Raw genomic sequence first — 27,307 nt, 5'->3', positions numbered from 1 at the left:
TTCACGATGTGTTTTTTTTTTTTTGGAATATTGAAATGGGCCGGTGCGTGTAATACTCACCTACAACTGCCGTGAATGAAAACAAACATCAACAAGCATTTAATCATTGAACTTGTCGATTGTTCCGAGAGAAATTCATATTTGAACCCATAATTTCCAAATAAAGAAATTCAATTTGACGTATGGGGTTGAGTTCTTTTTTTTTTCATTTGTTTGAAGAGATATGAATAGCCTAATAAATGTTCGGAATTTTTCTGAAATGTTTGCGAGTTAGCGTTTTAATTTGAAAACTTAACGGCATTTTCATGGATTGTTGACCAGCATTGCGTGCGTCACTAATTGATTTTTGTTTTCTGTGTTTTATCAAATTCATAGAAAAAAGCACTAGATCTACCAAATTGTGTTAATTCATGCTAGTTTTCTGTAATTATTGTTCATTTTTTCGCTTCATATTTTCAAATTAAGTCGTAAATATATAATTTGATAGTTACAATCAAGCTCCAAAACAACTACCTCCGATCTCCATGGCTATTTTTCGCTTTTAATCTGTCTTGTTAATCATTTATATGATGGTATCGCTTCAAATCGGATCTTTTTTATAAATTGAGCAATCAAAGTTCCTCCTATAAACCTAAAAAGTTAAATCATTCATTCAAAATCACTTCGTTCACATCTGCATGTGAAAAACATTAAAAATCTCATATCTAAACGGTTCTTTTAGATTCGGAGATTCAGACGTAAGTTACGATTCATACAAAGGATTGAAAAACTAATATTTGAATAATCAAACGAGCAAACGAAAGTGTGAAAAAAGTGTTAACATGCATGTGACAAATTATCGTTGTTTGCACATCGAATTAAAAATTAATCCGTGCCGTGCATATGCATTATTTGTAAACGTTCATTTTGCATACAATTTGAATGCGATAATGATTATTTGTTGTGTGATTTGTTTGAACTGTTAATAAAAACGAGCGAGCAACCGTTTAAAAGATCCGAAAAAAAAATTGAGTCTTTGCCAAGCAATTCGCAACGGTTTCCACTTTTAACATTCGCAGGCATGTACACAGGGAGATTCCGAAACCAAAATGAAATGGGTTGTGCAACGAAATCGAAAAAGGATTACAGCAACATTTTATTTACGAGCAATGTTCTTCACGCTCATTCCACAAATCGACAGTGATGTGCTTTTTTTCTCGATAGTTTTTTTCTTTGTAGTGAAATTCACTTTTATGGTTAAAATTTATTTATGAGGCGGCAAATAGTGCACATTATCGATGAATAAATCATATTTTATGGGTATTTTTTTAGCGAATTTTTAAAACATTGCAAAAATGTTACATTGTAACCATTTCAGTACATGTCTTAATTGCTATATTCGGTTGGTTTTTTTTTTCAACGCTAATGGAAGTGGTTTGCGTATTTTCCACGCCAAAAATGAAACCGTTCTAATGAAAAAAAGGCACAATGTTGTGCAATCGCATCGCTTATTTTATTCATTAAATGATTGGAACTGTTTACAAGCGAGGATAATCCCAACCAATTACGATGCGGATTATCCAACATTCACTATTTCAATATCATCAATTCTAAGTTCACCTTGATGCTCAGCGTGTGTATGCGTGGGCTTAGGTTAATTCGCCTATCGAATGTCACATAAATTTAGTGCACGATTGCCTGACAAGTGATTATCTTGTTTGCCTTTAATCGTATGCACGTGTTTATTAAAATTGATAATTGAAATGGAATGGTTATTGAAAACTATAATTCACTATTGTGTAATGGTTAGCAACGAATACAAAAAAAAATGATTTTTCAAACCGGAGAACAAATTTTCAATACATTTTCGAGTATTTCGCGCAGAAAGATAAAAACAGACAGAGTTTGTGTGAGAGAGAGAGAGAGAGAGAGAGAGAGAGAGAGAGAGAGAGTGAGAGAGAAATAAGGCCAAGACAATAAATTTTCCGAATCAGTTGCATCGGATCGAGGATTTATGATGTTGCAAATGGTTAATAAAACTCAATCTGTTGCACAAATCGACATAATTTGCCAATGTCAACCCTATCACACAACATTACATTGCAATATATTCGTGATGACAAAGACCAACCTTGTTACAAGGTCCTTGTATTAGATGATGATGTTCACTGGCACAAAATCCGTTTTGCGTAACGAATTGGCACATTTCACGGTATCAGCGCGTCAGTAAGGATGCGCGTACACATCAACCCATTTTTTCTCTTCTCTCTCACTTGGGACGCATGTGTTTAGTCATAGTTCATAGAATGCCATACAAATTGTATCAATTTTCCTTCAATCAGAGCCTAAACGGTTCTGAAAAGACAATTTTACTCTTGAATCTCTACAAATTGAATTCAATTTGTAAATTAAAAAGGCATTGTAGTGTGGAATGAATAGAGAGAACGCATAATTTAGTCTCTGTTTCGATATCATTTTCACTTTCAAGCATTCGTTATGCAAAACCACGTTGTTTTTTTCTTCTTCAGAGTGAAACCAAAAAAAAGTACCGCTACATATTTTGACTGTATTTTTACTAATCATGCCTCGGAAACAAGCTGTTGACAGTATTAATAGTAATTCATTATAATATCAATTTATACGCATAATTTTTTTCCATTCTCTTTCTCTCTCCTGCTCTCTTTCGCTACAGAACATAGTGAAAAAGAGGCGAGAAGCGACAGCAATAATGAAATTATAATGGTTATTTATTATTCACATTTGTGTTTCACTTTGCTGTGGCGTTCGGTGTAGATAGTCGTCGTTTGTCGATCAGAAGAGTGTGTAGATAAAGTTATTTGCTTAATCATAGAATGGTTTATCGCTGCCGGCAACGCATTGATGTCTATGTTAAAATTTTACATTTTAATATAAAACATCATAAATAATAATTTTGCATGGTTTTTTCATGCATATTTTCTGTTTTCAATTAACAAGTCTCGCATTTGAGTTCGTCAACTATCTATCGTATGGAATGTGCGATGAAATTGATTCTTTTGAAATTATTGAAGTGAAAAATGAACTTAATAAAAATTAAAGTTATAAGGATTCTTGGTCGGTCGTAATCGATATATTCGGTTTGACTATCGAATGATTCTGGCGGTTTTCTTTTTAGAAGAAAAAAAAACAAATTCTCTCCATGATCGACACGAGTGTCAAACACTTCAACTGAATAATCTTCGAAGGAAATTAACGACTTGTAAAACGGCCTGGGCGTCAGAGTCTATCAACACACTGCTCATCGCTTGTTAACAACAATTTCGATTATTTATTACATTCAATCTGAACATTTTTCACATTTTCAAGAATTCTTTTGATTTTATAATAAAATAAATATCCTTTTGTCGATGCGCGTTATGCTTTACATTTGAAATGGTATCGATATAAACAATCCGAAACAAAATCAACCGATTTAATGTTACAATAAAAGAAAGCAACGAGCAGAAAAAGAGTATGCATTGAATATAATGTAAAAAAAAATCCCCAACTAAAAACTCATAAAGACAGCAGCGAATAATATTTATTACGTTGTTAAAGTCTATAACAATGAAATCGAATAACAATGGTTCGGAGCTACAAAAAAAGCAGTAAAGAGGCGAGAGAAAGAACACATTAAGGCTGCAACAACAAAAAAGAGTTGTATATTGTTAACATACGGCAGCCAGTCAGTGAAATGAAAAAAATAACAACAACAGCAAGTCGAACGAGGAGAGAGAGAGAAAGAGAGAGAGCAAATGACTAGGGATTCATCGGTGCTGCATTGAATCAGATCAGAACACACTGCAGTAGGCTTTAACACACGTTTGTTTCAATATCTTTTACATGAACCGAAGGATGCATCCATGTAATTTTGAAGGCAACAAGATGAACACAAGTTTTTTTTAATCAACTGACGTTGAGATTTTTTTTCACGGAATGTGTTGGGTTGATGTTTCAATAAGAATATATAGTCAATCGAGAATTTTATTGACTTTATTGACGTCAGATGATATCAATTTCACATTTTCATTGCACTTGAGTGATATGACCACCCAACTTTTGTTCACTTTTTACGTGAATTTGCATTTCTTTCGATTTTTGGCGGAATTCTTTAAAGATTTTTGCAACTTTTTCGTTCGTTTTTTATTGAAAAAAGTATTATTAATTTTTGCCTTTTTTGCCTCCGATCAAGAAAGTGAGCTTGAAAGTAACACTTTTTAATGAAATTAATATAGTTTGTGAAGTGAAACGCCATGGAGCCAACTATGCAAATGAACTTTGAGTTACATCGCCTGATATGGAATTACGTACATCCACTTGCCAATCAAGTCGCATTATATCACTCTGTTTTTGTCATATGCGCGTGTCTTGTTCTTGTTCATATTTTCTTTATTTCAAGAATAGCATGAAATTTCTTGCGATACAATTTCCTTTTTTTGCGATAAAATCCTATTCTCCAGAGAAAAAAGTGGAGCGCACTATCAGCTGATACTATGCTCGAGAATAAACACATTCTGTTCTTAATTTAGAAATGTTGTGCTGATAAGTAACAGTGTATTATGATACTGATAAGTATGGGAATACTATGCGTTTAATAAGTTTAAGACGATTTCTTTAACGTAAAAACAAAGATAATAATAAAAAAAGCAGAAATTACGTGGGTACCGATTTAGCATTAGCACTAGTGCCGAATGCCCACAGCACAAATAAATTGATTTTCTCAGTGTTTTTTGTTCAAATCTTCATTTTCAAGTTTGCTTGCTTTTTGTCTGATCGCATTGTTTTCTTTAAAAAGATTATTTACGACAATATTCGTCGATATATCCCATTTGTTCGTATGAATATTTGTTATTTTAACTGAGCATGATTTTTGTCAAATTTTTTTTCTTCTTCTCCTTTCGATAAACGAGTCTAATGATGAGTAACAAAAGCCATCTGATTGTAAAAACTCCATTGTCAAAAGGACAAAAAACGGAAAAAATTCGATATATTGAACGTTTGTGAGCATTGAATTATGTTGTATAAATAAAAAATATCGCCTTTAAGCAATGTCGATACATTTGAACGGAAGATTTATGAGAGAATGTCGTGTTGTGCTATTGTCAAGAATGTATTTTTCACTTTGTTTGCACTTCGAATCACACGAAATGGAATTATATTGTCAAACAAGATGTATTAAGATATTTTCAACAAATAAGAAGCATTTTCAACACAAAAACAGGCATTCTGCCAAAGGCGCATATTGCGCTGTTCATTTCTTAAGATAACGAGATGTTGCTAAGCTACTGCTGAACATTTAAAGGATTTTCGGAATGATGTTTTATGCAAATTAACTCTGTAATTATCTAATGAAATTAAGCAACGACTTAGACTTGCTTGAAATTTAATCCTTCAATATTATGGATTTTTCACTTCCTAAAGCCAAAATCCTCTTGAAATATCCAGAATTTCAAGCAAAACACTTGAAAAATGCACGAAAACACTGTGCATTTTTATTCGATCGATAAATATGTGTTCAAAGTATCAGCAAGAAAATATGCAATTGTAAATAATAGCACAAAAAAATCATTGTTCAAATGAAGCATTATCGTTATGTATCATTGATTCGAATGCATGAATTGCAATTGGACGCACACTGAGTACATGATTCTATTGTTTCGATCATATTTCCCCTTTTTATAATCGAAAGAACAGTCGTCGCGCTTATGTACAATCGAGCAATAAGTCCCGCCCATCCTGTGCACACACATAATCGATACACTTCCTTTCGGTCGTAACACGCGCCAATGATACATAGCGAGCATAAATAGTGTAGTATAGCGACTAAACATATGATGTTGTTAGACAATGTTTTTGTCGCTTTCTCTCGAGCACATCCGAAAATTGATACAAGTCGTCAGTTATTTTCGATACAAATTCATTTATTGCTGGGAATAATAAAATGACGGCGCTTGACACAAACGAATATGTTACAATGTAGAGAGAGAGAGCGAGTGTTCATGCAAGTTGGAATGGGAAAAGGCAGTAGTTTTTTAGATTATTGTTATTATTGAAACGTTGTTTGACATGTAATATTTACCCGTTGTTTATGTGTATTTATGGTGCGTTTAAATAAAGAAAATACAAAAGCGGGCCCTTGAAAGTGATATGATTTACAGTCGCGATAGTATACATATTTCGAACATTTTATGGCATCAACGGATGCAAAACAAAGCCAAATCGCATGAAATTTTACTCGACAACGGACAGACACCCTTCTTCATTTGGCAAATAATACATAATACTTACGTTGGTTGATATTGCATTATTTTCAACAGATGAAACATGCATCGCCATAGCAACTTCAAATGAAACAGAATTCAATTATGTTTCAAGAAGAACGAGGAGAAGACCCGGTTGCCTCTGAAACTTCAATAGAATTTATGTTTTCACCGAGTTGATATATATTTGGACGTGTGCAACTCATGAAAAGGGGAGAATCCAACTATGTAAAAATAAAATGGAAGCTGATACAAAATTACTGGATATTCATGCTTGTTTTTGTATCATATAAAATGCAAATGATTCTTCGTCAGTAAAAGTATATATATATATTTAGTGCAGGGATTAAATATTCACATCGGTAGCACTTAGAATTATGAACACAATTTCATTATAGCGCAGAATTACTTTGGAACAAATAAGTAGACAATTTTGTTTCAAACGATTTATTCTTCAAAACAAACTTACGAACTAATGTAGTTCTTTGCTTTGTAAAATAGAGGATTTGAATAGAAGTGCTCTCTATTACTATGTTTTTCATTAAAAATTGCAACTTTTCTTTCAAGCACGCGACAACTTTGATTAAAATAAATAATAATTTGTTCACAAAATAGAAATATTACATGTTTTTCAGATAAATCGAACGATTCTACGATAAAAACTCAAAAATGGTCAAATATGAGCTCGAAAATGAAGTGAAAGCTGAATTGTATTTTAACATTCAATATTATTTGGATTCGAAACGTTTTATTTACCTTTATTACGTATTTTTTTATTATTTTTGCATTAATTGACTCATTATGAGTCATAAGCGGCGCTTTTAAGAGTAAATTACACTCTTTTTAAATAATTGTGCCATTTTTGTTCATACACAAATGGGTATAGTATATGTTTTTTTGGAGGTTTGTGTAATTGTGGAACCGTAAATGCTTACTCATGCTTTATTGAATCAGTAGAGCTGTGCTCCAATCAAAACGATCATTTAATTTTTAAATTCCAACAATTTGTTCCATCAAATGAGTGAATGTTTCGCATGGAATTATCCATCTAACACCTTAATCTGTGAATGACAAATAATACTTACCTCTTTCACATAGCTCTGAGTAAGTTCAATGAATCATCGATGATGTCATTTAAATATGCATAAAAATAGCGATGGCTGATCAATAAATTTCATTCATGGAAATGGTTAATACATTTTATACGCTCCACTGTTGAATATATTAAACCGAAATAAAATATCGATTTGAATTGACTCATTTTCACTTTATTAAAATGTTTTGCTTACACAATGTCTCTTGGTTTAAATAATTTGTTTATTTGGAATTATAGGCTGGATTCTCATGTCATGTTTATCTCTATATCATTTAAGAGTGGGTTTTTTTCTTTCTTTTTCTCTTTAAAGAACACAATGAACCACCATTTCTACATCTATATCATTATTGTGATGTGTGAAAAGCTACTGTTTGATAATTATGTATATTGCATAAATTTTCATTACTTCTAAAAATGTGTGAGTTTAATTACTGCCAATCGACTTTCAAAGAGATTTATTAAAAATATTTCAATTTTAAGCAAAAAATGAAAACCGTATTTATACAGCACGGAAGCAATTTTGTTTGTAAACTTATGGTTTGATTAGTGTGCAGATATGGGATTATAAATATATTTTGAATCCAATTTTCTTTAGCAAAAAATCCGTAAAAACTGGACTGAAATTCTTATCTTGTGCAAACAATGTGTCATTTTTTATAAAGGCACACTTTATTCATTGTATATTTCTTTTTCAATTTCATAGAAAATGGTCGGTCGTGCGAAAATATATGGTTAGTATATGATACGCTATTTTCAATCTTTTCTACCGCTAGCTGAACGCGTAAACGTTCTATATATATGTGTGATAAGTATGAAAAAATGTATCAAAATGTGATATGATTGCTATTTTTATGTCTTGACCGGGAAGTTGAAAGAGTTTCAGTTAAGAGGAGCTGCTCAAATTCACGGCCTAAATAGCATTTCTCTTAGAACCCAAAACCCTGTCCTGAATATCAATGCATTTTAAATAGAAGGACAGTTCTATCTTTAGTACTTCGTCGCAGTACAAGTTCTAAGGAAGTGCGCCTATTGGCAACTTTTTTTGTGAATTTTTCCCAAAACTTAACCGAAATTCATTCTTTTATATATCAGTCAATGTGTCTCTTGTCAAGGCAGCAAATGAAGTCATACAAAAACTTCTTAAAAAAACAATGGGGTTCACGTGCATTCTACCGTGTTATACAACCATATTAAATATCAAATGGAATATTAAGCAGACTTGTTAGGGTAAACAAAATTTCACAAATTTTGCACTGAATTCAAAACAAAAATTTCGGAAACAATTGTCTTTTCTCAAATTTTGTGTTTGTCTTTTGACAATTTTTTATTACTTTAGTAATTTTTGTCAGCACAGTATAAAAAAAAGGTTGAAGGCAAAGAGGGGAGACAAAGTGGTAGAACATTCTTAAAAATTAGTTATCACCAGTCATAAAATTATTACATTATAAAAAATATCGAACCAAAACTACAGAGATAAAAATTATTATGTGTGTTTCTTTTTAAATGTTTTAACTTTGTCTTAAGCTAAAACTCGATTAATGGATTAAAATGTCTAATGTTTCAGTTCTTATCAGTTACTATGTTATCATTTTATATTTATATTTTCATCAACATTTTTTTTCACTCGTTTGTTTAACGCATGTAAACCTGCCTTTAAACGATTACAAAATTAGTCCTATGAATTAGACGTTCAAGTTTAGTTTCTATTGCAAATCAAAATTATTATAAATTAGATGCTCAGCGACTTTGCGTACAAAATAAACAAAATCACCAAGCAAAAGGTACGAAGGCCTTGCGTTCTTTTTTGTTTTTTTCTCTCAATTGAGAGCTATTTCACAGAAAAAGTTTCCTTATTGGGTAGTTTTGTCATATTTTTTTTAATTGATTTCGATTCTTCAAATATACTGAATTGGTTTCACTTTGACGGGATGCATATAAAAACACAAAAAAAAATAAGTTTGAGTTGAGCATGAATTTTCAAAGTTGTCTTACAGAGCTAAAGATTAAATATATTGAATTGATCAAACTCGATCGGAACATCGGTTAATTAATGTGTTAATTTGTTTTGATTTTGGAGACTCGTTATAATTGTTTTTTTTTATCGCATTATTCGTGTGTTTAGCACACAATCAAATGACTAAATACATAATAAATACTTTTAATGCAAACGAAAAAAAGAGGTTAAACAAAAAAATAATAATAAACAAAAATAAGAATTAATTGATTCAGAACGATACTGTGTCTCGGCTACGGTGTGGCGTTCACACTCTTCTAAATATCAACAATTAGATTTTGCAACTGTGTTAGATTTGAGCCCATATGTCGATTATCAGGCAATGCTTTTATTTTACATAACCAGTGCGCAGATTCCATGCATTTCTTTTGGCGTTCTTCACGCGGTATATCCACACCGCCGAACGACCGTCCCCATGGGCCGGTATTTGATTGGATTATTGGCAAGAAATTCGATAATATTATTCGTAACGTGTCACATGCTCGTGTATAGTGGCTGCGAAAAATTAAATGAATGAATATTGTTAATGGACTTGATACAACAACAAATATACTAAATCAGCTACAACGGAAGATTGATTATGAAAGTAACAGCAGTTTCAACATTCATTCAGAATCTGAGTTTCAAATTGAGTGAATGAAATATATATATAGTAGTGATAACTACGCTGTGAACAAACAAAATTACGTTCTATTCGACTGAAAATAAAATCATTGATTATGATTGAAAAGAAAAAACTTACAATTTATGTTCACTTTGAAGCAATTCATAAATTTCCGGCAATAGTAATGCACACATATCCAAATTCCAAGATGCACTATGAATGAAATGAAGAGAATTAAATTCGTTTGCAATGCAACAAGACGACATGTGATCAACTTGAAATAATCATTAAAAAGTGAAACAATGCCATTTAAAACTTACGGTTTTTCAATTATCGCACCGAGTAAATCGACCATGACCGAATGATCCTGCATTTTCGCCACATGCCTTAGGGCACCTCCAATATCTTGAGATCTGTAATAAACAATAGACAACAATTTCGAATAATAACGTCAGTTATTAAATTCATTTGACAAGTTCGTTGCACCCACTAATGGCTCTATTGTTTCGTTTAATTAAAAAATCTCTTTCATGCAAGTAATATAAAACAATAATCGACTGTAATAAACGTATACCTCGTTGAATTGCGAACTAGTTGCAGTGTTGCATATCGGGTGCTAAGCTGTTGTATGACCCGTTCATGATATGCAGTTAAAACGCTAATTTCGGCATTTTCTTCTGCCGAACCGTGTCCATTGTAGTTCGATGAATTGCCGTACGGTTTTGGTTGTTGTGCCGGCATACTTGGTAGCGTCGAATTCAAGTGATTTGATGAGGCCATCGGAAGCGATGTGTGTGAAATAGACGGATTTGATTTCAAATCGAATGATGTCTTCGATCTGGCCGGTGGTGGTGGTTTGGCCAATATTTGAACCGTAATCTTTCGATTGTTGCGGGCATGATTGGTTTCTTTGGGCGGTTCTGATCGTTTCACCTTGTGATTGTTATTATTATTAAATGCTGAGTAATTTCGTGTCGGCGAACCATTCCGTGACGGTATACCTGTACTCTTTTTACCAGCACTAAATGTCGAACTATTATCATCGAGTGCATGCAAATCAATGTTACTCGATGAGAATTTCTTCAAAGTGGCTAACGATGATCGAGAGGCAGATTGTTGTGATAGGGTTTTACGTTGTGGCAACGATGCTTTTGACTTGTTCACTACTTTTGGTGCATTATATACACTTAATCCGTGATGCATTGAATCCATTTTTGGTGCATAATCTGGCTGCTGTGCATTATTCACGGGAAAATCTTCACGTTCCGGTTCGACATTTTGTTCGGGATAATAGTCAAGGTCGTTCGATGAATTATCAAAATATGATCCATTGTCGGGCGGCATTTGTGTTTGATAATCGTCCGAATAACCATTGTAATTATCACCCGGAAGACTGAACAACGAATTTTCACGTGTTCGAGCTAGATTTTCAAAGGCATATTCATTTTTGGCAGACGATTGTTGTAATGGTATTTCATCGATACTCTCTTCAATCATCTCAAAACTGAGACTCGATGGCGATGACACCTCTTTGCCACTTGTCAACGATCCACTACGAAAATCATTATTATTATTGCCACTTGACTTTAATACCAATTTTGTTTTTGGCGCTCCACGATTAAAACTCTTTCGCGTACTTTGATTATGCTTAAACGGAATATTTGTGGGATTATAGTATGGAATCACATGATCCAAATTGATTGCATGCACCAAAACTGATTGTTTTTCATATGAGCCACATATCTGCGAAAATTTGATTAAATATGAATTAGGTTTTACACTTGTGTGCACAGAATTTGTGTTTGATTTACTTACCAATTTCTTTTTAACAACCTTCATGTCGCCCAACATACTCCAAGCTGATTCAATATGATCAAATTCTCTATCCGGTTCCCATCCAACGACAGAAACTCCATCCGCACTTCCAACAAAACAACATTCACCATTTTCACTGTGAAGAAATCGAATATCATTAGCTTTGATAATTTTTTTTCATGATTTTTTTGCGAGTGAAAAATTTGCGTAATACTAACCCAAAGGTGATACATTTCACAGTATGGCCATTGCCATCGGCTCGTGATATTATGCTTTTTGTTTCTAAATCATATAAATCGACTGTACCATCATTTCGACCAGCCGCCAAAATGAAGTCGGACGGATGAAATGTAATACAAGTGACCGGTGACGCGGTCTCTTGAAATTCCATTACTTTATTTGTCGTTCGTATGTCCCAAATAATGATGGAACCTGTGAACGAAAGAGAGATTTTGATTGATATTTGTTGGTAAAAGGCTGGTTGGGGGTTTTTGTACCTTCGGTGCCAGCTGAAGCAATCCACCATCCATCGGGTGAAAATTTGACCGAATTAACATTGGCAATATGACCACGATATTTGCTAAAGCAACTATCACTCTTTCGAACATCCCATAATCGTACGGTTGTATCATTGCTGCCACTGGCAAAAATATAGTTGCCATGTGGATGAAAATCAAGTGTTCGCACACTTTTCATGTGCCCATAGAATGTAACACATCCCGGTTGTGTGTTAAGATCCCATCTTTTGATGATGCCATTTTCGTCGGCTGAGTACACTAAATCGTCGCCAGATGTAAATTTAACGCAGTCCACTTGGCCATTGTGGCCGGACAACGACATAAAACACTTTTCATTTCCAAATGCCCATAAATTAACAGCACGATCTTGACCACCTGTAACTAGTACTCGACCCGTTTCGCCAATATCCAACGATGTCACCTTCTGTGAGTGGGCTTGAATTTCATCTAAACGACAACAATAAAATTAAAATAAAATATCAACAAAAAAACCATCACATAACACGCTGACCACAAACAAATCAACATTCGTTCATTTGTACGTGCATGATTCTAGCTCATTTCCATAAGGCATTGAAACAAATCTAATTATGGATGGCAGAGTGTGTGCAGTGTTATTTTCTTTATGGTGTGCGCAAGAAAAATATATAGCACTCGTCTAAATGTTATCAATCAGAGAGAAAACCAATTATAACAGTGACTTATGTCGTGTGAAAATATGCGGCCGCATTACATTCACACCATTTCCACAATTATGCTGACAGGAGAGTAAGTGAAAGAAAAAAATTAAAAGAGAATACACGCATTTCTTGTGTTAAATATTCGATGTGTAATCGTAAACACACAATTCATTTTACGTGTGCACAAAATTGGTATTGAATCGACGCGAAGATTGAATATGTTAACCTTGTGTGTGGGCAATAAATCGAATAATGTCTTTATATATGTTTTTTTTTTCGTTCACGAATATTATGTGTTATGTATTAGGCTGTCGTCTGTGTGTGTTTGTCTCTGTTTTACGCATTACATTATGCATTTGGTTTTTTCACATAAATTGAGTGTGCGAATATTCGACGGTTTTTCCACACAACAAATTCACTGCACAATCCACCGATTTTCACTTGTCTTTTATCATTACTTACATATTTTTGCAGTTAACTTTCGTGTTAAGGCCATTCCACTTAATCAAATACACTTATTCTAGACAAAAAATAAATTTATTTTACAAATGAATTGTCAAAAACATCTGACATTTTTCTATTTATACAGTAAACTAACTAATAAGCACACTGGAACAGAGCAACGAATAGCAGTACAAAAAGAATAACACTCACGATGAGTTTTTTCTCTTTTCTCACTACCTTTGACTATAGCAACCGATCGGTTCGTTCAATGCCACAACAAAATCGGTTTCAAATTATGGCGCTGGCAGCGGTCAATATTTCACTTACTTTACTGAAAATTTTCAAATTTTTTGCCAGCAAAAATTGATGCAACAAATTTTTTATTTTGATTAAACTTTAAATAAGAATTTTTCATTCATGAACTTCGTCAATATTCGTCAGTTGAATCGTTGCAAGCGACTGCTTTGAAAGCGATTCAATGGCAACACCAAACTAAACGACACATACACGACCTGTCAAATATAAACAATTGTACAACATACATATAGCATTCACAGAAAGAATTGTTGTCATCTCATCGTCGTCCGTCACGATAAAAACAAAAGTATTTCAAATATTTTCATTTCGATAATAAATCAATTAATTAATCATGTCGGCAAGATACGATCGTGCAGTTACAATCTTTTCACCGGACGGACATTTATTGCAAGTAGAATATGCTCAAGAAGCTGTTCGCAAAGGATCCACTGCCGTAAGTATTCCGATTTGTATGTGTACCTTAACCTCCAAAGTCAGTTGTCGCAGCAAAAAAAATGCATGTCATGTAAAACTTTCGACCGGTTTTCATGCTTGTTTATTTGATTTTTTTTCAAAAGTTCATGAGTTTTCATTAAAAAATCAAAAATTGCTTCCACAAATCCATTTTATCGTGGAATCAATATGATTTTCTGTTTATTTGCTGTGTCATAGGTCGGGGTACGCGGAGCCAATGTAGTTGTGTTGGGCGTTGAAAAGAAATCGGTGGCAAAACTTCAAGAAGAACGAACCGTTCGTAAAATTTGCTTATTGGACAGTCATGTGGTGATGGCATTTGCTGGTCTAACCGCTGATGCTCGTATTTTAATCAATCGAGCTCAAGTTGAATGCCAAAGTCACAAACTCAGTGTCGAAGACCCGGTCACATTGGAATATATCACAAGGTATGCATTTTCAATTTTAAAAAAATCGAAGCGCCAATTTGATCTTTGTTTTCTCTAATTTTATAACATTTTCGGTCACATTTCAGATATATCGCCGGCTTGAAACAAAAGTACACTCAAAGCAATGGACGTCGTCCATTCGGTATTTCATGTTTAATTGGCGGTTTTGATTATGATGGTAAGCCACATCTATACCAAACCGAACCGTCTGGTATTTACTACGAATGGAAAGGAAATGCAACGGGCCGTTCGGCGAAAACAGTACGTGAATTCCTTGAAAAATACTACAATGACGACGAAGTCGCAACCGAAGATGGTGCTGTGAAATTGGCAATCAAAGCATTGCTTGAGGTGGCACAGTCCGGCCAAAAGAATTTGGAAATTGCGGTCATGGAACGTAATAAACCATTGAAAATGCTGGATGTCGATACAATCGAAAAGTATGTGAACATCATTGAAAAGGAGAAAGAAGAGGAAGCCGAAAAGAAGAAGCAAAAGAAGTGAATCTAAGATTAAACATAAAAAAAAACATTTTCATGTTGATGACACTTTCGTCTTTATTTTGTTTATTGGGTCGATTGAATGCAACATTTATACTAATAAAAATTCAAAAAAAAAATGAAGCAAAAACACACACAAAAAAAATAAAGCAAGCCTTTTTCTATGCACAAATACATTTTCATTGCCTGAGGTACGGATTTAGTTTGACCGTTTCACCACCAGATGTAGCTTCCCATTGTCTGTGTAACATCATGCAGAATAGACAGAATGAAAACGTCTGTGTTCCGCACAAGATATCAACAAACTCAATTGTCATTCGTGTGGGGGCAAGTGTGAGCCGATTATCTCTGCTGCTACTGCTGTTCAGAGATAGATTTGTTGTTTATTTTTTATTATGCACTGACATTTGGTGCAATCGCTTTTGGTGTTCTTAAGCAATTAAAAACAAAAAAAAAACAATAATTTGGTATTTCTATCAAATAGAATAAAATTAGTTTTTTTAAATTTGACGATATCCAGTGGAAAAATGGATAAAGAACGGTAGGAACCACTTAAAAATTGTGCATAAATACCTGTTGAACGTAAAAAAATATGCGTAATATAATTTAAAAAACCGAATATATGATTCAATGAGTAAATGTGGTGGTAGTGGAGACCGGTTTTACTATTTCTTTGTGTTATTTTTATTCATAGATTTTCATTGCTATTGCTCGAGCCGAATGAGATTTATTTTGAAGATTTCTTTGTGAATTTGATCATTGAGAATCCATCCGATAACAGTATCGTTCAAGATGAACAACTTTTCACTGGCCACCTAAAAATGTGCTCCAAATCAATTGTATTTGATCCAAAAGACTTGGAACTGCCATTGATTCGAATAACATACAAAAATTGCAGTCGCATCTTCATCTGGCCGGGCAGGATGAATGACAAAGAATCAAACGTACTTGCGATTTCATGTGATCAATACACAGAAATGTTGTCGAAGAATATCGTCGCTCCGTACACATTCAAAATGGAAACACGAACATTCTTGTTCAATTTTCACTATGCCAAAGTCTATGAGTATTTGGATCAATTGAGACAGTTGCATCGAGCATCAAAACTACATGCATGTGAACAGAACGATATGGTAAGAGATTTTATTGATGGCAGAAGAGACATGATAAGTACAATAATGGTTTATTTATCATTGCGCCGTTAGATTGCAACGATTGTTTATTCGCGTCATAAACGAGTTAAATTTAATCCACTTTGGCTTGAAGACATCTACGAAACGGTCCTGGTTGACCATACGGTAGACGAAATTCATCCACTCATCACAAATCCCGGTCGATTGCTCTTGTCTGATAAACGAATCTACTTTCAGCCGTACAACAATATCCAACCGGTAATGTTCTCAATTCAATTTTCAACTCTTCAATTATCAATAAATCAAATTCGTTCTTTGTTTGCAGTATCCCGTTATCAAAATTAATTTGGAGAATATAAACGGTTTAACTCAACGACGTTTCGTTCTACAGCAAATTGTAATTATTATTTATTCTTTTGTTTTCTCATGTGCAAAAGGTGAATGTTTAAATTTGTGTCTTTCGAAGGGCCTTGAAATAAAATGGACAGAGAATGATTTGGAACGCATGTTGTACCTGTCATTTCGCAATAAAAGTGAACGCGATGAATTTTATGAGCAAACAATATCACAAAGCTGTGTTAAAATTACATACACCGAACCCGAGAGCATGACATTGAAGTGGCAAAATGGTATCATATCCAATTACGATTATTTACTGTATTTAAATAGGTGAGTCAGATAAAAATTAAAAACAAACAAAAACGATTCATTGAATTCGTTGATATGTTTTGAATGGAAATTAAACAAATATGTTTTTTTTTTGAAATACCAGCTTAGCAGATCGTACAACACATGACTTGACTCAGGTTCGTTACCGCAATGCTATTTTTCCGTTGTCTTAACTGATTTTTACATTAATTTTTTTTGTCTACTTAATTTTCACAGTATCCGGTTTTTCCATGGGTCATTTGTGATTACACTTCGCAGACGATAGACTTAAATGATGAAAATTGCTATCGAGATTTGACCAAGCCGATCGGTGCTTTGAATGAACAACGACTGAAACAACTGCAAGAGCGATATGAAGAAATGGACGAACCGAAGTATGTGATTGTGCAATCACAATTAATTCTTAATAATTTACTCCTATTTGTGCGATTATAGGTTTTTATATGGATCTCATTATTCCGCTCCGGCTCTTGTACTATTCTATTTGGTATGTAAAATCATTTAGTTCAAATCGTGCACAAACAAAATAATCGTTTTTTTTTATTTAGGGTCGAAAGCATCCAAAATTGATTCTTTGCTTGCAAAATGGTTACTTCGACCACCCGGATCGTATGTTTAATAAGTTGTCGGATACATTTCGAAATTGTTTGAATAATATGGCTGATTTTAAGGTGAGCAATCAAAAAGACGGCACTTCAAATCAAGTTGAACCAAATTTAATTTTTATTTTACAGGAATTGATTCCCGAATTCTATGATACGAAAAAGAAAGGTGACTTCCTGTTGAATAGTATGAAGATTAATTTTGGCAAACGAGCTGATGGAACGCCGGTCAATGATGTTGCACTGCCACCTTGGGCCGACAATTCACCAGATAAATTCATTTCGATACTTAGAGAGGCTCTCGAATCCGAACACGTGTCGAAAAATTTACACCATTGGATTGACTTGATATTTGGCTATAAACAACGCGGTGACGAAGCAATTAAAGCAAATAATCTATTTTATCACTTATGTTATGAAGGTGCTGTTGATCTCGATGATATCAATGATTTAACAAAGAGACATGCACTTGAAGTGCAAATAAGTGAATTTGGTCAGATTCCAAAGCAATTATTCGAAAAACCGCATGTGCCTCGATTATGTACGAATAAAATGAGACGAATGAGCAGTGTGGATAGAGAAAGTGTGCCAGACGTTGTCGACTCAAATGAAGACCTCTTTGTCAATTCATTCAAAGCAATAAATTTCTTGGACAATTATCAAACTCACAAAGACCTGATTAGTTCGGTGCTTGTTGATGGCAATATTGTTGTTACAACCGGCAAAGATGGACTGTTAAAATGTTACAATATTAAGGAGAAGCGCCAAATTAGGTTATTGTTTTGCAAAAAGCTTTTATTTTTTTACAGTCAATATGTTTAACTTATTAAGTTTATTGATTTTCCAGGAGTGTTTCAATCTCGAATATGCCATTGAGTGCATGCATCAAAATTCCCAAGCAAAACTCTTTCATTTTGGGCAGTTGGGATAATTCAATGTAAGTTTTTCTTCAAATAAAAGCCCGAGGGTCACACCAGTACTGGTGATATGCAATAATCTTTTCACTTAATTCCAGTGTGATTTACGATTGTGACTATGGCCGAAAAATAAACGAAATTCCAGCACACGACGATGCGGTTTCATGTCTATCTTATTTAGACTGTATTGGTGTTCTTGTATCTGGCAGTTGGGATTGTACGGTCAAGTAAGTCTATATTCCTGAATTTTGGGCAGGCGCAAAAAAGCATTCAACCAATTCATGTGAATATTTTTCAGAGTATGGAAGGGTTTCGATAGAAAACCGTACAGTTTATCCGATTCGCTCATTGCTTACTATTCGTTCGAAGAGAAAATAATTGCCGTTGATATATTTAAAACGGACGATATCATAAAAGTGGTGGTCGGATTAGAGAATGGTGATGTGATATTATGGAGACTGAAAACTTCCGGTCGATTGAGTTCTGGTTCGGTCGATACAATTGATACCAAATTACTATTTACACATGCCGATGAGGTGGCTAGTGTTTCGTTCAATAAAAATGGTACAAAAGTTGCGTCATGCGGTCTCGATTGTGTTTTGTACGTATGTGATATTGATACTGGGATGACTTTATTTAAAAAAGAGCACTCAAATTGTTTGATTTGCTTGAGTTGGTGTCATGAGAATGGAATTTTGTATCTGGGCGATAACAGTGGATACATTTATGTTTGGAATATGATGACTGGTGAGAAAAATTGCTCTGAAGCAGGCTTCAATGGACCCATAACCAGCATTACATCAAGCCTCAATTCAGACCACCAATGCAGAATCATCGCCGCTGGAGTGGACGGAAATGAGTTTTTAATCAAAGCTTGGATTAATGAATGAACAAAATTATCAATGATTCTCGTCAACATTTATCTATTTTTTGTATCAATTTTATAATTGAACCGTGTTTCACTTTGAGAGTCTTCAAATAATATATGTATAAAATTTGTATTTTACTACTAAAATTAATTGTTAATTATTAAAAACTAACAAAAAAATCGAAATCAAATTCTTTTGTTTTAATCGAAAGATATGGAAAGATGTAAGTTTAATAATGATTTAATAACATATGGCACAGTATTCTGAAAAATGCTAAAATTCAAACCATTTTAAAATAATACATTTTCACTTGCATTTTTCCCTTACTTCACCGTAAATGGCCAGAAACAATTATCGGCAAACAAAAAAAAAAAAAAACAGAAAAAAAATCTCGATTTTAAATAATAGGCGTATGTGTATGTGTGCGTCTCTGCATTGCATGTATTTGCGACACCATTGACAGTTCGTTGACGTTTGCTTAGTCAATTTTAGTTATGTTTTCTTCCGTACAACACTTGTCCGTGTCATCATTTTCCAAGCGAATAAAATAATCAAAAGAAAGTATTTCTGGTCACAATGAGTGTATACGATGATATAAAATTGTAAGTGTTTTTGGTCGAAATTTAAAATAAATTGTTTCTAGATGAAACAAAAATGACATTCTTTAAATGACCGTCAATCGTATACGTGATCAAATGAACATAAATGAATGTGTTGTCATCATCCTACTTTTGACACTCTGCCAATTTTTCATTCTCGATTTGGTTTAGTCTTTTTATTGAACATATTTTTTGGTGTTTTAATCCTTGCAGATATAGTTTACATGACAAATTCATAGTTCAGCCGAAGGATAGTGTCGAAGAGTTGATAATCAATCGAATAAATGGCACTGTCACGGTCCAAGGTATGGCAATGGAAAATATTCAATTATGTTTACCCGCAGCTTTATTTTTACCCACATACTAACTGAACAAATCCACATTCATAGGCATCACCAATCAATTCTACGACAGTCGTACATTGCGACACGTATGCGGTATTTTGGGAACGATTAAATTAATCAGTGGCAAATATTTGGTTGTGGCAACACATCGTGACTTTGTCGGTGTGGTCAACGGTCACGTTATTTGGCGTTTGGCTGGACATGATTTGATACCATATATTCCATCATCGATTCACTTGTCAGAGACTCAGGTTCGTTACCGCAATACCATTTTCCCGCTATGTTTACTGATTTTCACATTAAATTTCTTTGCAGAAAGTCCAAAATGAGACGTATCTTTCGATGATCAATCAAACACTCAACACACCATTTTTCTACTTTTCATACGCCTATGATCTGACACACACTTTGCAGCGATTGAGTGCATTGGATTCGAACTTTTATGAGGTAAATCCGTGAAAAACCATGTATTTGTGACTTGATAAACCGGTTCTTGTTGGTGTTTTAGTCGGGAATGGCACAACGAGCTGATAGCCGATTTATGTGGAATGGTTTTTTGCTGAAAGATTTTCTCACAACATCACTTCGACGCTTTTGTTTGCCGATTGTTCATGGATGTATGTGTCTCACTGTGAGATTCTCACATGATTTGATGTTTTTTTATTTAATATCAATTTTTTGCTCGTTTTCTGCATTTACAGTCATTTCGATTAATCAAGTGAACGTAAACAACAGCACATTTACATGGGCTTTGATTTCAAGACGTTCGGTTTACAGAGCTGGTACACGCTTTTTCCGTCGTGGAATCGACAAAAATGTAAGCATCTACAGAAACCCTTTGGATACCCAATGGTCGAATGTAAAATAAAATTCTCTTCATTGACAGGGAGACTGTGCAAACTTTGTTGAAACCGAGCAAATCGTTACTTATTTGAATGATAAGGTTTCATTTGTACAAATCCGTGGCAGTATTCCGTTGTATTGGTCTCAAAGTCCGAATATCCGCTACAAGCCAGCTTTGACAATCGATTTGTCGAAGGAGCATTTATCGGCTGCTCTTAAACATGCTGAAAAAGTGCTAAAAACATACGGACGACATGTTTATGTTAACTTGGTGAGTATTGCTGCTGAAAAATCTTTATCGAAGTCAAAACTAGTCTGAAATTTCATTTGCATTTAAACAGATCGATCATCGCGGCAAAGAAGAATTACTGGAGAAAGGATTTGCGAATCTAATAAGTCAATTGGGTTTGCCAAACATTCGCTATGAATCATTCGATTTTCATGCTGAATGCCGTAAAATGCAATGGCATCGTTTGAACATACTAATCGATCGATTGGCTCATGAACAAGACGAGATGGGCGTATTCCAAGTCAAAACCGATGGCACAGTCATTTCAACACAATCCGGAGTTTTTCGAACCAATTGCATTGATTGCTTGGATCGTACAAATGTAGTGCAGAGCATGCTGGCTAGACGTTCATTGCAGCAAGTTTTAGAGAAATTGAACATTCTTTCAATTGGACAAACCATTCAGTCGGTTACCGCATTCGATTCACTGTTTAAGAACGTTTGGGCTGATAATGCCGATTTAATTTCGCTGCAATATTCCGGAACCGGAGCTCTGAAGACCGATTTTACAAGGACTGGCAAACGTACTATTCAAGGGGCGATGCAAGACGGTGTCAATTCTTTGACGAGATACATTAAAAACAATTTCAGTGATGGATTCCGACAGGTACAAATATACTCACTGGAAAGCGGAAGACCTTTTCTATTAAGCATGAATAGCATGGACTAATGAAATTCTTTTACCAATTTGCAGGATGCAATAAATCTTTTCCTTGGTAACTACGTCATTCAAGAAGGTGAAGGAAAACTCGTTCCGTGTCCATTGGAAGTTCGAAAAGGATGGAAACAAGCTACGGTAACTGCATAGTTACGAGTGTTAAGGCTCCGGATGAACTTTGCATTACTTTACATTGAATTTTAAGTCTATGGTTCATCCGAAGCCTTCCTAAGCTATCTTTAAATGTTCAGTTTGTTGGATTTTAAATCGAATAAATAATTTTTCATTTTTCAGTTCCCATCTGTATTGGTATTTGCCGTTGCAATGTTTTGTGCATCGGTTATTTTACCACAAGAGTACAACACGGAAAACTTATTGTTTATGCTATTTTGGAGCAGTATGATTGGAGTAACTTTGAAGGGGATATTCCGTTTTGGATCTGAATTTGTTGATTTTCCGAAACTCTTGCCATGCATCGACCAAAACAACGTAAACAAAATCTTATAATTTCCAACGTACGTGCATAATCAGTATGAAGTAGAGTGAAAATTCACATATAAATATATTATACACGCATATTCCTTTTTGATACAATCGGGACAATTCCATTTCGAGAACTATAAATTCGTTAATTAAACTTCATATTCGTTTTTTTGATAAAATTGCTAAGGCCATTTCATCATATTTTTATTGCTTGTCATTGTAAGCTAGCTTTCAAATGTAAATATTCTAATAATGGAACATTAAAAAACATTTTTTTCCGATAAAATAAAAATTAGACTGGTATAAATCCGGACCATTTGTTTGTTTTTATTCAAACCTTTTTTCAAATGACATTTTTATGCCTCTTTTGACTTTTATATTTCACCAGCAACCATTCAATGCAAATAATATATTGGACGGTTATCGTTTGAAAATATCAAAAATACATAGACCATTGTATTACACAGAGAGACATATTTGAGTACGGTAGCTTGCGGAGTTAGCAGAGCGTCTACCCTTCAAAATGAGTTACGCCCTCTATTTTAGTCTATTTTTGGTGTTAATTTCATCCAATTGAACGCATCATAGTGAAAGAAGAAATACATATATGTACGTTGAACGCATGCGGCTATGACTACACATGTATCCAACGGTCATTTTATATTTTTCACATCGGTTTTTCGAGAAAAAGAAATCAAATTCAAAAGTATTTAATATGAATTTCTTAAAAACTCTATTTATCTAAAAAAAATAACTGCCCTCTTCCATACAAATCACTTTCGACTCATGCGTTCCAGACGACTACGAATTATCGACGAGTATGTGCATAATCTGTACAAAGCAGATTAAAAATGAAAAAGAGAATCACCTCTTTTTAGCAATTTGCATATAAATATTGTACAGTGTACACGCATATTCCTTTTTGATACAATCGAATCAATTCATAACATTTCGACAGCAATATATACGTCGAATAAATTCCATGTTCATTGTTTATTTTTTTAGTGTGATTGGTAAAAATCAAAGCCATTTCAATTTGGTTTTTTTTTTCATATTTTTATTGTAAGCTAGTTTTCCAATGTAAATAATTCTAATAAAAATAAAATAAAAATTGGATTGGTATAAATTTAAAGTATTTTGTTTACAACGGTGCTGTGATTCCTCTTAGCTTATAACCGTTTCCACCGGAAATGAATTTGAGTTCTTTTTCCATGCCTGGTGTGTAGTTTTGAATCCACTTTCGATCTAAATAATAGCTAATTACGCTGTCGAATTCTTGATCATTGTACAAATCGACGTGTATCGGTACGAATGGATCAAGAAATTCAAAGCCTTTGCGATGCAACAAGTATTTCGGAAAATCTGATTCCATTCGTTCTTTAGTGAGAGCCCATTTATCAGCAACTAACAAACACACTCCGCCGCTCCAGTCCGATTGTGCTAAGCTCAAAAATGGCTGGGTGATTGTAATATTTTCTGGTGTTGCTTTAACTCTGTTATCAAATTTTATTAGGGTTTTTGGATGGAAAAATGCATTGAATCCGTCAATTGCAACCATGGTTCGGCAATTTCCAGCGGTTGATTGTTGTTTCAATTCTTCCACAAGCACGTTAATGGTGTCTGTTGCGAATCTAATACGACTTATTCCATGTTCGATCAATTCCAAAAGCGTTGCACCAGCTGGCGTTGTCTCATGTTCTGACCATACATACTCTTTTGAACATTTCAAATCCAATTTTTGTAATAAAGCGGCATTTTGAGTTTTAAAATGTAACAACCATTCGGCAGCATCGATGTTAACATCTAGAAAACCGTCCCTTGTTTCCGAATTGGATCTTTCTTTCGGCACTTTATACCAATACGGAACCCACGGTACATGCACAATTATAAAATCATTCACTTGTCCATAGTGAATTAAATGAAGCAATTGCAATGATTTACCACAACCGAGTTCACCGTAGAATACAAAGCGATTGACGGGCCTTTTGTAGTCAGTTTTATTTAAATATCCAATCACTTCGACAGCTGGCTCACGAACCATTAAACACATCTCTGCAAAGGGTTTGATACCTTCGAAGAATTGTTTTGGCATTGATTTTTTGTAGAGAGTGGTTTTTCGCAAAATTGGATCGATTGTATAAAAACGATTGAGGTGAGCTTCAGTGTGATTGGTTGGATTTGATTCCAGCGTACGAAAATTGTCCAATTTCACACTGGCTTCAGCTTGGGATGAAAACAATCGAATATACGATTTTGGTGGCAATAAACGTCGACGCAACCACATTTTCACTGAATTTTCTTTGGAAATTTTATAGAATGCGGTACAAATATAACTCAGATGTTTTCACTGAGACTAAACGCACATAACCTCAAACGATAGTATTTGTAAGAAACGTCAATATACACCACATGACAATCGTGATTCTAATCACGCAACTGACAGACGATTGAGATTTTTTTTTTTCAATTTGTGTGATTTGAATTTTTTTCTTTACATTTCGGTTTTTCAAACAATTTTTTTTAATGTATTTTGGTTCGTTTGAAACATTTTGTGAATTCTAAAATGCTCAATATTTTCATGCTCAACATTTTTCCTGCTGAAAATCGCTTTTGTTATACTGTTATGTAAAGTGATTTTAAAACAAAGAAATTATTTACAAATCTCATTTTTATTATGTCTTTTTTTTGATTTCATCTTATACAATAAATTTGTAAAAAAAAACAGATTGGCTCTCATTGATTGTATTTTTTTGTATGTTTTTCATCATCCGCAAGCTTATCTCGCCTATGATTATTATTTAACGGTAAATGGGCTGTTGTGAATTGCTTCAAAGAGTATTTGATTGAGACAGTTTACCACCATCCAGAGCTGCTGCTGCTGCTTGGCCAGGCTATAGAGGAATTGAAATAAACCGTTTTCAAAATTGGACATTTAGACAGTATCATCAAAAAATGATGATAAAATAAAAAAATACATACCATTCCATCCACTACTGCTTGGCCATGCACTGTTCGACCAGCCACTACTGTAGCTTGGATACTTGCTTGGCCATCCTAAAATTAACACAAAAATTCAATAAAAGAGTTGATAGATTTTGATATTTCAGTCAGATGATGTTAAAGAAAAATACGGCTTGAATCAAACAAAAAACAACATGTTTTAATTACCTGAGCTTGGCCATCCCGAAGACCAGCCTGCGAATAAAAACAAAAGGAAATTTTTTAAAGGTTTTGATTTTACAAAAAAAAAAAAACAAATTTATGTCTAAAAAAACTTTTTTTAATCCTCGTCCTAATGGCAATTAAACATTATCTTAAAAGTGTGTATACCAGAGCTTGGCCACCATCCTGTAAAAAATAAAAATTGAAAACATTCGAAACCATTATGAGACTCCTTCTAAGATTCCTCATACTAATTGGTCGAAAATGTAAGATCTTTAACAGCAAAAACTATCCTGGACTAACTATATATGGAAAACTTCCATTTAAATATACCTGAAGAATAACTCGGTTTTGTCCAACCGTTTGACCAACCAGACGATGGCCACCCGCTGCTAACTGGCGGAACCCATTTAACAACCTTTACTGGTGCCGCTACATAACTACCGCCATAGTTCCATCCTACACACAGTTAATGAATTTAACGTTTTACCAAATTTTGACTCTTGTTAATGAGTATAAAATATAATTTACCCGATGATGGCCAGCCGCTGTTCCAGCCTGAGCTAATCACTCCAGCGGATGCATATGCAATCACAGCAAACAAGCAAATAAATACCTAATTAAAAACATCGATGTCATCATATTAATATAAGCACACAATGATCTTACTAAATATAAATAAAACTGAGAAAAATATCACAAAAGTTCAAAATCACAAATTAAAACTATTCAATTCAAACAAAGCGGAGTGTAAATAAAAACTTCGGTGAACAGTTATATATTTTTTTTCACTGATATGACTTTATTTTAAAAAAAATAAAATTTCGAAGTAAAATCTAGAGTTTTGTTGCGAATTGAAACTTTTGGAAAATAATTTGTTTGAAAATGAAATGTACCTTCATTTTTTTTTCACGTTAATTCTTGAGCTTCACAAAATCAACTGATGCCTGTCCGCATGTGGTTGCCACTTTTATACGAATTCATGCGGACGCGAATATGTTTACGCAAAGATCCGATATCTGCAAGGTGCTGAAATGAAACCGAAGAATGAAGCAGCTCTACACAACAACAACAACAATCACATTGTCTTGAAAGCGAAAAACGTGAAGAAACAGCTGAAAGTAAAACTGCAATAGAAGGGATTGAATCTCGATGGCACGTTCATTGAGAGGCGGAATCATACGGAATTCACGTATTATATTTCATTCTTTAATCCTTTGTTCGATACGGTCAATTCACAGCACACTTACACTTTTATGCCACAGAAAGCGCAAAAAACATTCTAATATCAACCTAATACGATGCGAATTTATTTATTCAAAGTATCCATTTTCTGAATTAATGATAGAAGCCGAAAAAAATGTCTTGTTCAGCTAGGTTTGGTTCCGTTTCGGTGTTAAACGCCCATCATTTGATTCCGTCAACAAAATGACAATGATTGATGGACATAACCGTCAATTATTGATCTACATGCTCATTTTCGTTGTTGTCGAAATCAATTCTAAATCCAAGTGGTAACCAATTGATAGTACATTCTAATGGCAGCAAAAGAAGAAGCATCACAAGGCTATGAGAGAGAACATATCAAACACTATGTTTTTTCTTCTTTCTT

The 27,307-nt window shown here is 34.0% G+C and overlaps 6 protein-coding genes across 7 annotated transcripts; 3 read left to right on the top strand and 3 right to left on the bottom strand.

Annotated features, from left to right (window-relative positions):
* Nucleotides 1-7,503: 7,503 nt before the first annotated feature.
* LOC116342039 (katanin p80 WD40 repeat-containing subunit B1) lies at nucleotides 7,504-13,644 on the bottom strand. Its single transcript, XM_031769511.1, has 8 exons — nucleotides 13,447-13,644; nucleotides 12,284-12,751; nucleotides 12,005-12,218; nucleotides 11,787-11,922; nucleotides 10,546-11,714; nucleotides 10,292-10,384; nucleotides 10,110-10,184; nucleotides 7,504-9,862 (listed from the first exon to the last, which is right to left on the bottom strand). The coding sequence occupies exons 1-8, from the start codon at nucleotides 13,478-13,480 to the stop codon at nucleotides 9,625-9,627; spliced, it is 2,427 nt and encodes an 808-aa protein (XP_031625371.1). The 5' UTR covers nucleotides 13,481-13,644; the 3' UTR covers nucleotides 7,504-9,624.
* A 311-nt stretch (nucleotides 13,645-13,955) lies between these two features.
* LOC116341946 (proteasome subunit alpha type-7-1) lies at nucleotides 13,956-15,173 on the top strand. Its single transcript, XM_031769380.1, has 3 exons — nucleotides 13,956-14,179; nucleotides 14,398-14,627; nucleotides 14,714-15,173. Exons 1-3 carry the CDS (start codon nucleotides 14,078-14,080, stop codon nucleotides 15,129-15,131), a joined length of 750 nt encoding a protein of 249 aa, XP_031625240.1. The 5' UTR covers nucleotides 13,956-14,077; the 3' UTR covers nucleotides 15,132-15,173.
* A 263-nt stretch (nucleotides 15,174-15,436) lies between these two features.
* Nucleotides 15,437-19,502, top strand: LOC116341933 (protein FAN-like). The gene is made up of 13 exons (XM_031769361.1): nucleotides 15,437-15,668; nucleotides 15,822-16,260; nucleotides 16,333-16,518; nucleotides 16,586-16,657; nucleotides 16,727-16,929; nucleotides 17,033-17,066; nucleotides 17,146-17,303; nucleotides 17,365-17,416; nucleotides 17,478-17,600; nucleotides 17,664-18,304; nucleotides 18,379-18,468; nucleotides 18,547-18,675; nucleotides 18,747-19,502. The coding sequence occupies exons 1-13, from the start codon at nucleotides 15,655-15,657 to the stop codon at nucleotides 19,336-19,338; spliced, it is 2,733 nt and encodes a 910-aa protein (XP_031625221.1). The 5' UTR covers nucleotides 15,437-15,654; the 3' UTR covers nucleotides 19,339-19,502.
* Nucleotides 19,503-19,808: 306 nt separating this feature from the next.
* LOC116341968 (phosphatidylinositide phosphatase SAC1) lies at nucleotides 19,809-22,779 on the top strand. The gene is made up of 10 exons (XM_031769412.1): nucleotides 19,809-19,919; nucleotides 20,130-20,221; nucleotides 20,306-20,511; nucleotides 20,576-20,707; nucleotides 20,769-20,877; nucleotides 20,962-21,077; nucleotides 21,147-21,374; nucleotides 21,445-21,999; nucleotides 22,087-22,188; nucleotides 22,345-22,779. Exons 1-10 carry the CDS (start codon nucleotides 19,894-19,896, stop codon nucleotides 22,555-22,557), a joined length of 1,779 nt encoding a protein of 592 aa, XP_031625272.1. The 5' UTR covers nucleotides 19,809-19,893; the 3' UTR covers nucleotides 22,558-22,779.
* An 802-nt stretch (nucleotides 22,780-23,581) lies between these two features.
* On the bottom strand, nucleotides 23,582-24,896 carry LOC116341984 (28S ribosomal protein S29, mitochondrial). The gene has a single exon (XM_031769438.1). It carries the CDS (start codon nucleotides 24,815-24,817, stop codon nucleotides 23,675-23,677), a length of 1,143 nt encoding a protein of 380 aa, XP_031625298.1. The 5' UTR covers nucleotides 24,818-24,896; the 3' UTR covers nucleotides 23,582-23,674.
* A 333-nt stretch (nucleotides 24,897-25,229) lies between these two features.
* LOC116342096 (uncharacterized transmembrane protein DDB_G0289901-like) lies at nucleotides 25,230-26,688 on the bottom strand. 2 transcript variants are annotated; one of them, XM_031769592.1, is made up of 7 exons: nucleotides 26,592-26,688; nucleotides 26,227-26,311; nucleotides 26,029-26,154; nucleotides 25,864-25,881; nucleotides 25,702-25,728; nucleotides 25,513-25,587; nucleotides 25,230-25,424 (listed from the first exon to the last, which is right to left on the bottom strand). In XM_031769592.1, the coding sequence occupies exons 1-7, from the start codon at nucleotides 26,595-26,597 to the stop codon at nucleotides 25,387-25,389; spliced, it is 375 nt and encodes a 124-aa protein (XP_031625452.1). In that variant the 5' UTR covers nucleotides 26,598-26,688; the 3' UTR covers nucleotides 25,230-25,386. The 2 variants fall into 2 exon arrangements, with proteins under 2 accessions (XP_031625452.1, XP_031625453.1); XM_031769593.1 differs by lacking the exon at nucleotides 25,864-25,881 and having other exon boundaries at nucleotides 25,232-25,424.
* Nucleotides 26,689-27,307: the final 619 nt, after the last annotated feature.

The sequence above is a fragment of the Contarinia nasturtii genome, unplaced genomic scaffold (assembly GCF_009176525.2).
Source record: "Contarinia nasturtii isolate CC-2019 unplaced genomic scaffold, AAFC_CNas_1.1 Cnas_scaffold_810, whole genome shotgun sequence".
In the NCBI taxonomy this organism is placed as follows: Eukaryota; Metazoa; Arthropoda; class Insecta; order Diptera; family Cecidomyiidae; genus Contarinia; species Contarinia nasturtii.
This window is presented reverse-complemented; position numbering and strand designations above follow the sequence as displayed.

Bases quoted from the DNA above. Each gene is read 5' to 3' on its own strand.
- LOC116342039 (XM_031769511.1), bottom strand. From the start codon at position 13,480: ATGGCCTTAACACGAAAGTTAACTGCAAAAATAT. The intron at 11,715-11,786 runs GTAAGTAAATCA...AAATTTTCGCAG, and splicing joins AGGTTGTTAAAAAGAAATTG to ATATGTGGCTCATATGAAAA. The intron at 10,385-10,545 runs GTATACGTTTAT...TGTTTATTACAG, and splicing joins CTAGTTCGCAATTCAACGAG to ATCTCAAGATATTGGAGGTG.
- LOC116341946 (XM_031769380.1), top strand. From the start codon at position 14,078: ATGTCGGCAAGATACGATCGTGCAGTTACAATCTTTTCACCGGACGGA. The intron at 14,180-14,397 runs GTAAGTATTCCG...GCTGTGTCATAG, and splicing joins TTCGCAAAGGATCCACTGCC to GTCGGGGTACGCGGAGCCAA. The intron at 14,628-14,713 runs GTATGCATTTTC...GTCACATTTCAG, and splicing joins ACATTGGAATATATCACAAG to ATATATCGCCGGCTTGAAAC.
- LOC116341933 (XM_031769361.1), top strand. The intron at 16,930-17,032 runs GTGAGTCAGATA...TTGAAATACCAG, and splicing joins TATTTACTGTATTTAAATAG to CTTAGCAGATCGTACAACAC. The intron at 17,417-17,477 runs GTATGTAAAATC...TTTTTTATTTAG, and splicing joins CTCTTGTACTATTCTATTTG to GGTCGAAAGCATCCAAAATT.
- LOC116341968 (XM_031769412.1), top strand. From the start codon at position 19,894: ATGAGTGTATACGATGATATAAAATT. The intron at 19,920-20,129 runs GTAAGTGTTTTT...TAATCCTTGCAG, and splicing joins GTATACGATGATATAAAATT to ATATAGTTTACATGACAAAT. The intron at 21,375-21,444 runs GTGAGTATTGCT...GCATTTAAACAG, and splicing joins GACATGTTTATGTTAACTTG to ATCGATCATCGCGGCAAAGA.
- LOC116341984 (XM_031769438.1), bottom strand. From the start codon at position 24,817: ATGTGGTTGCGTCGACGTTTATTGCCACCAAAATCGTATATTCGATTG.
- LOC116342096 (XM_031769592.1), bottom strand. The intron at 25,588-25,701 runs GTAATTAAAACA...TGTTAATTTTAG, and splicing joins TTCGGGATGGCCAAGCTCAG to GATGGCCAAGCAAGTATCCA. The intron at 25,425-25,512 runs GTATGTATTTTT...ATTCCTCTATAG, and splicing joins AAGCAGTAGTGGATGGAATG to CCTGGCCAAGCAGCAGCAGC.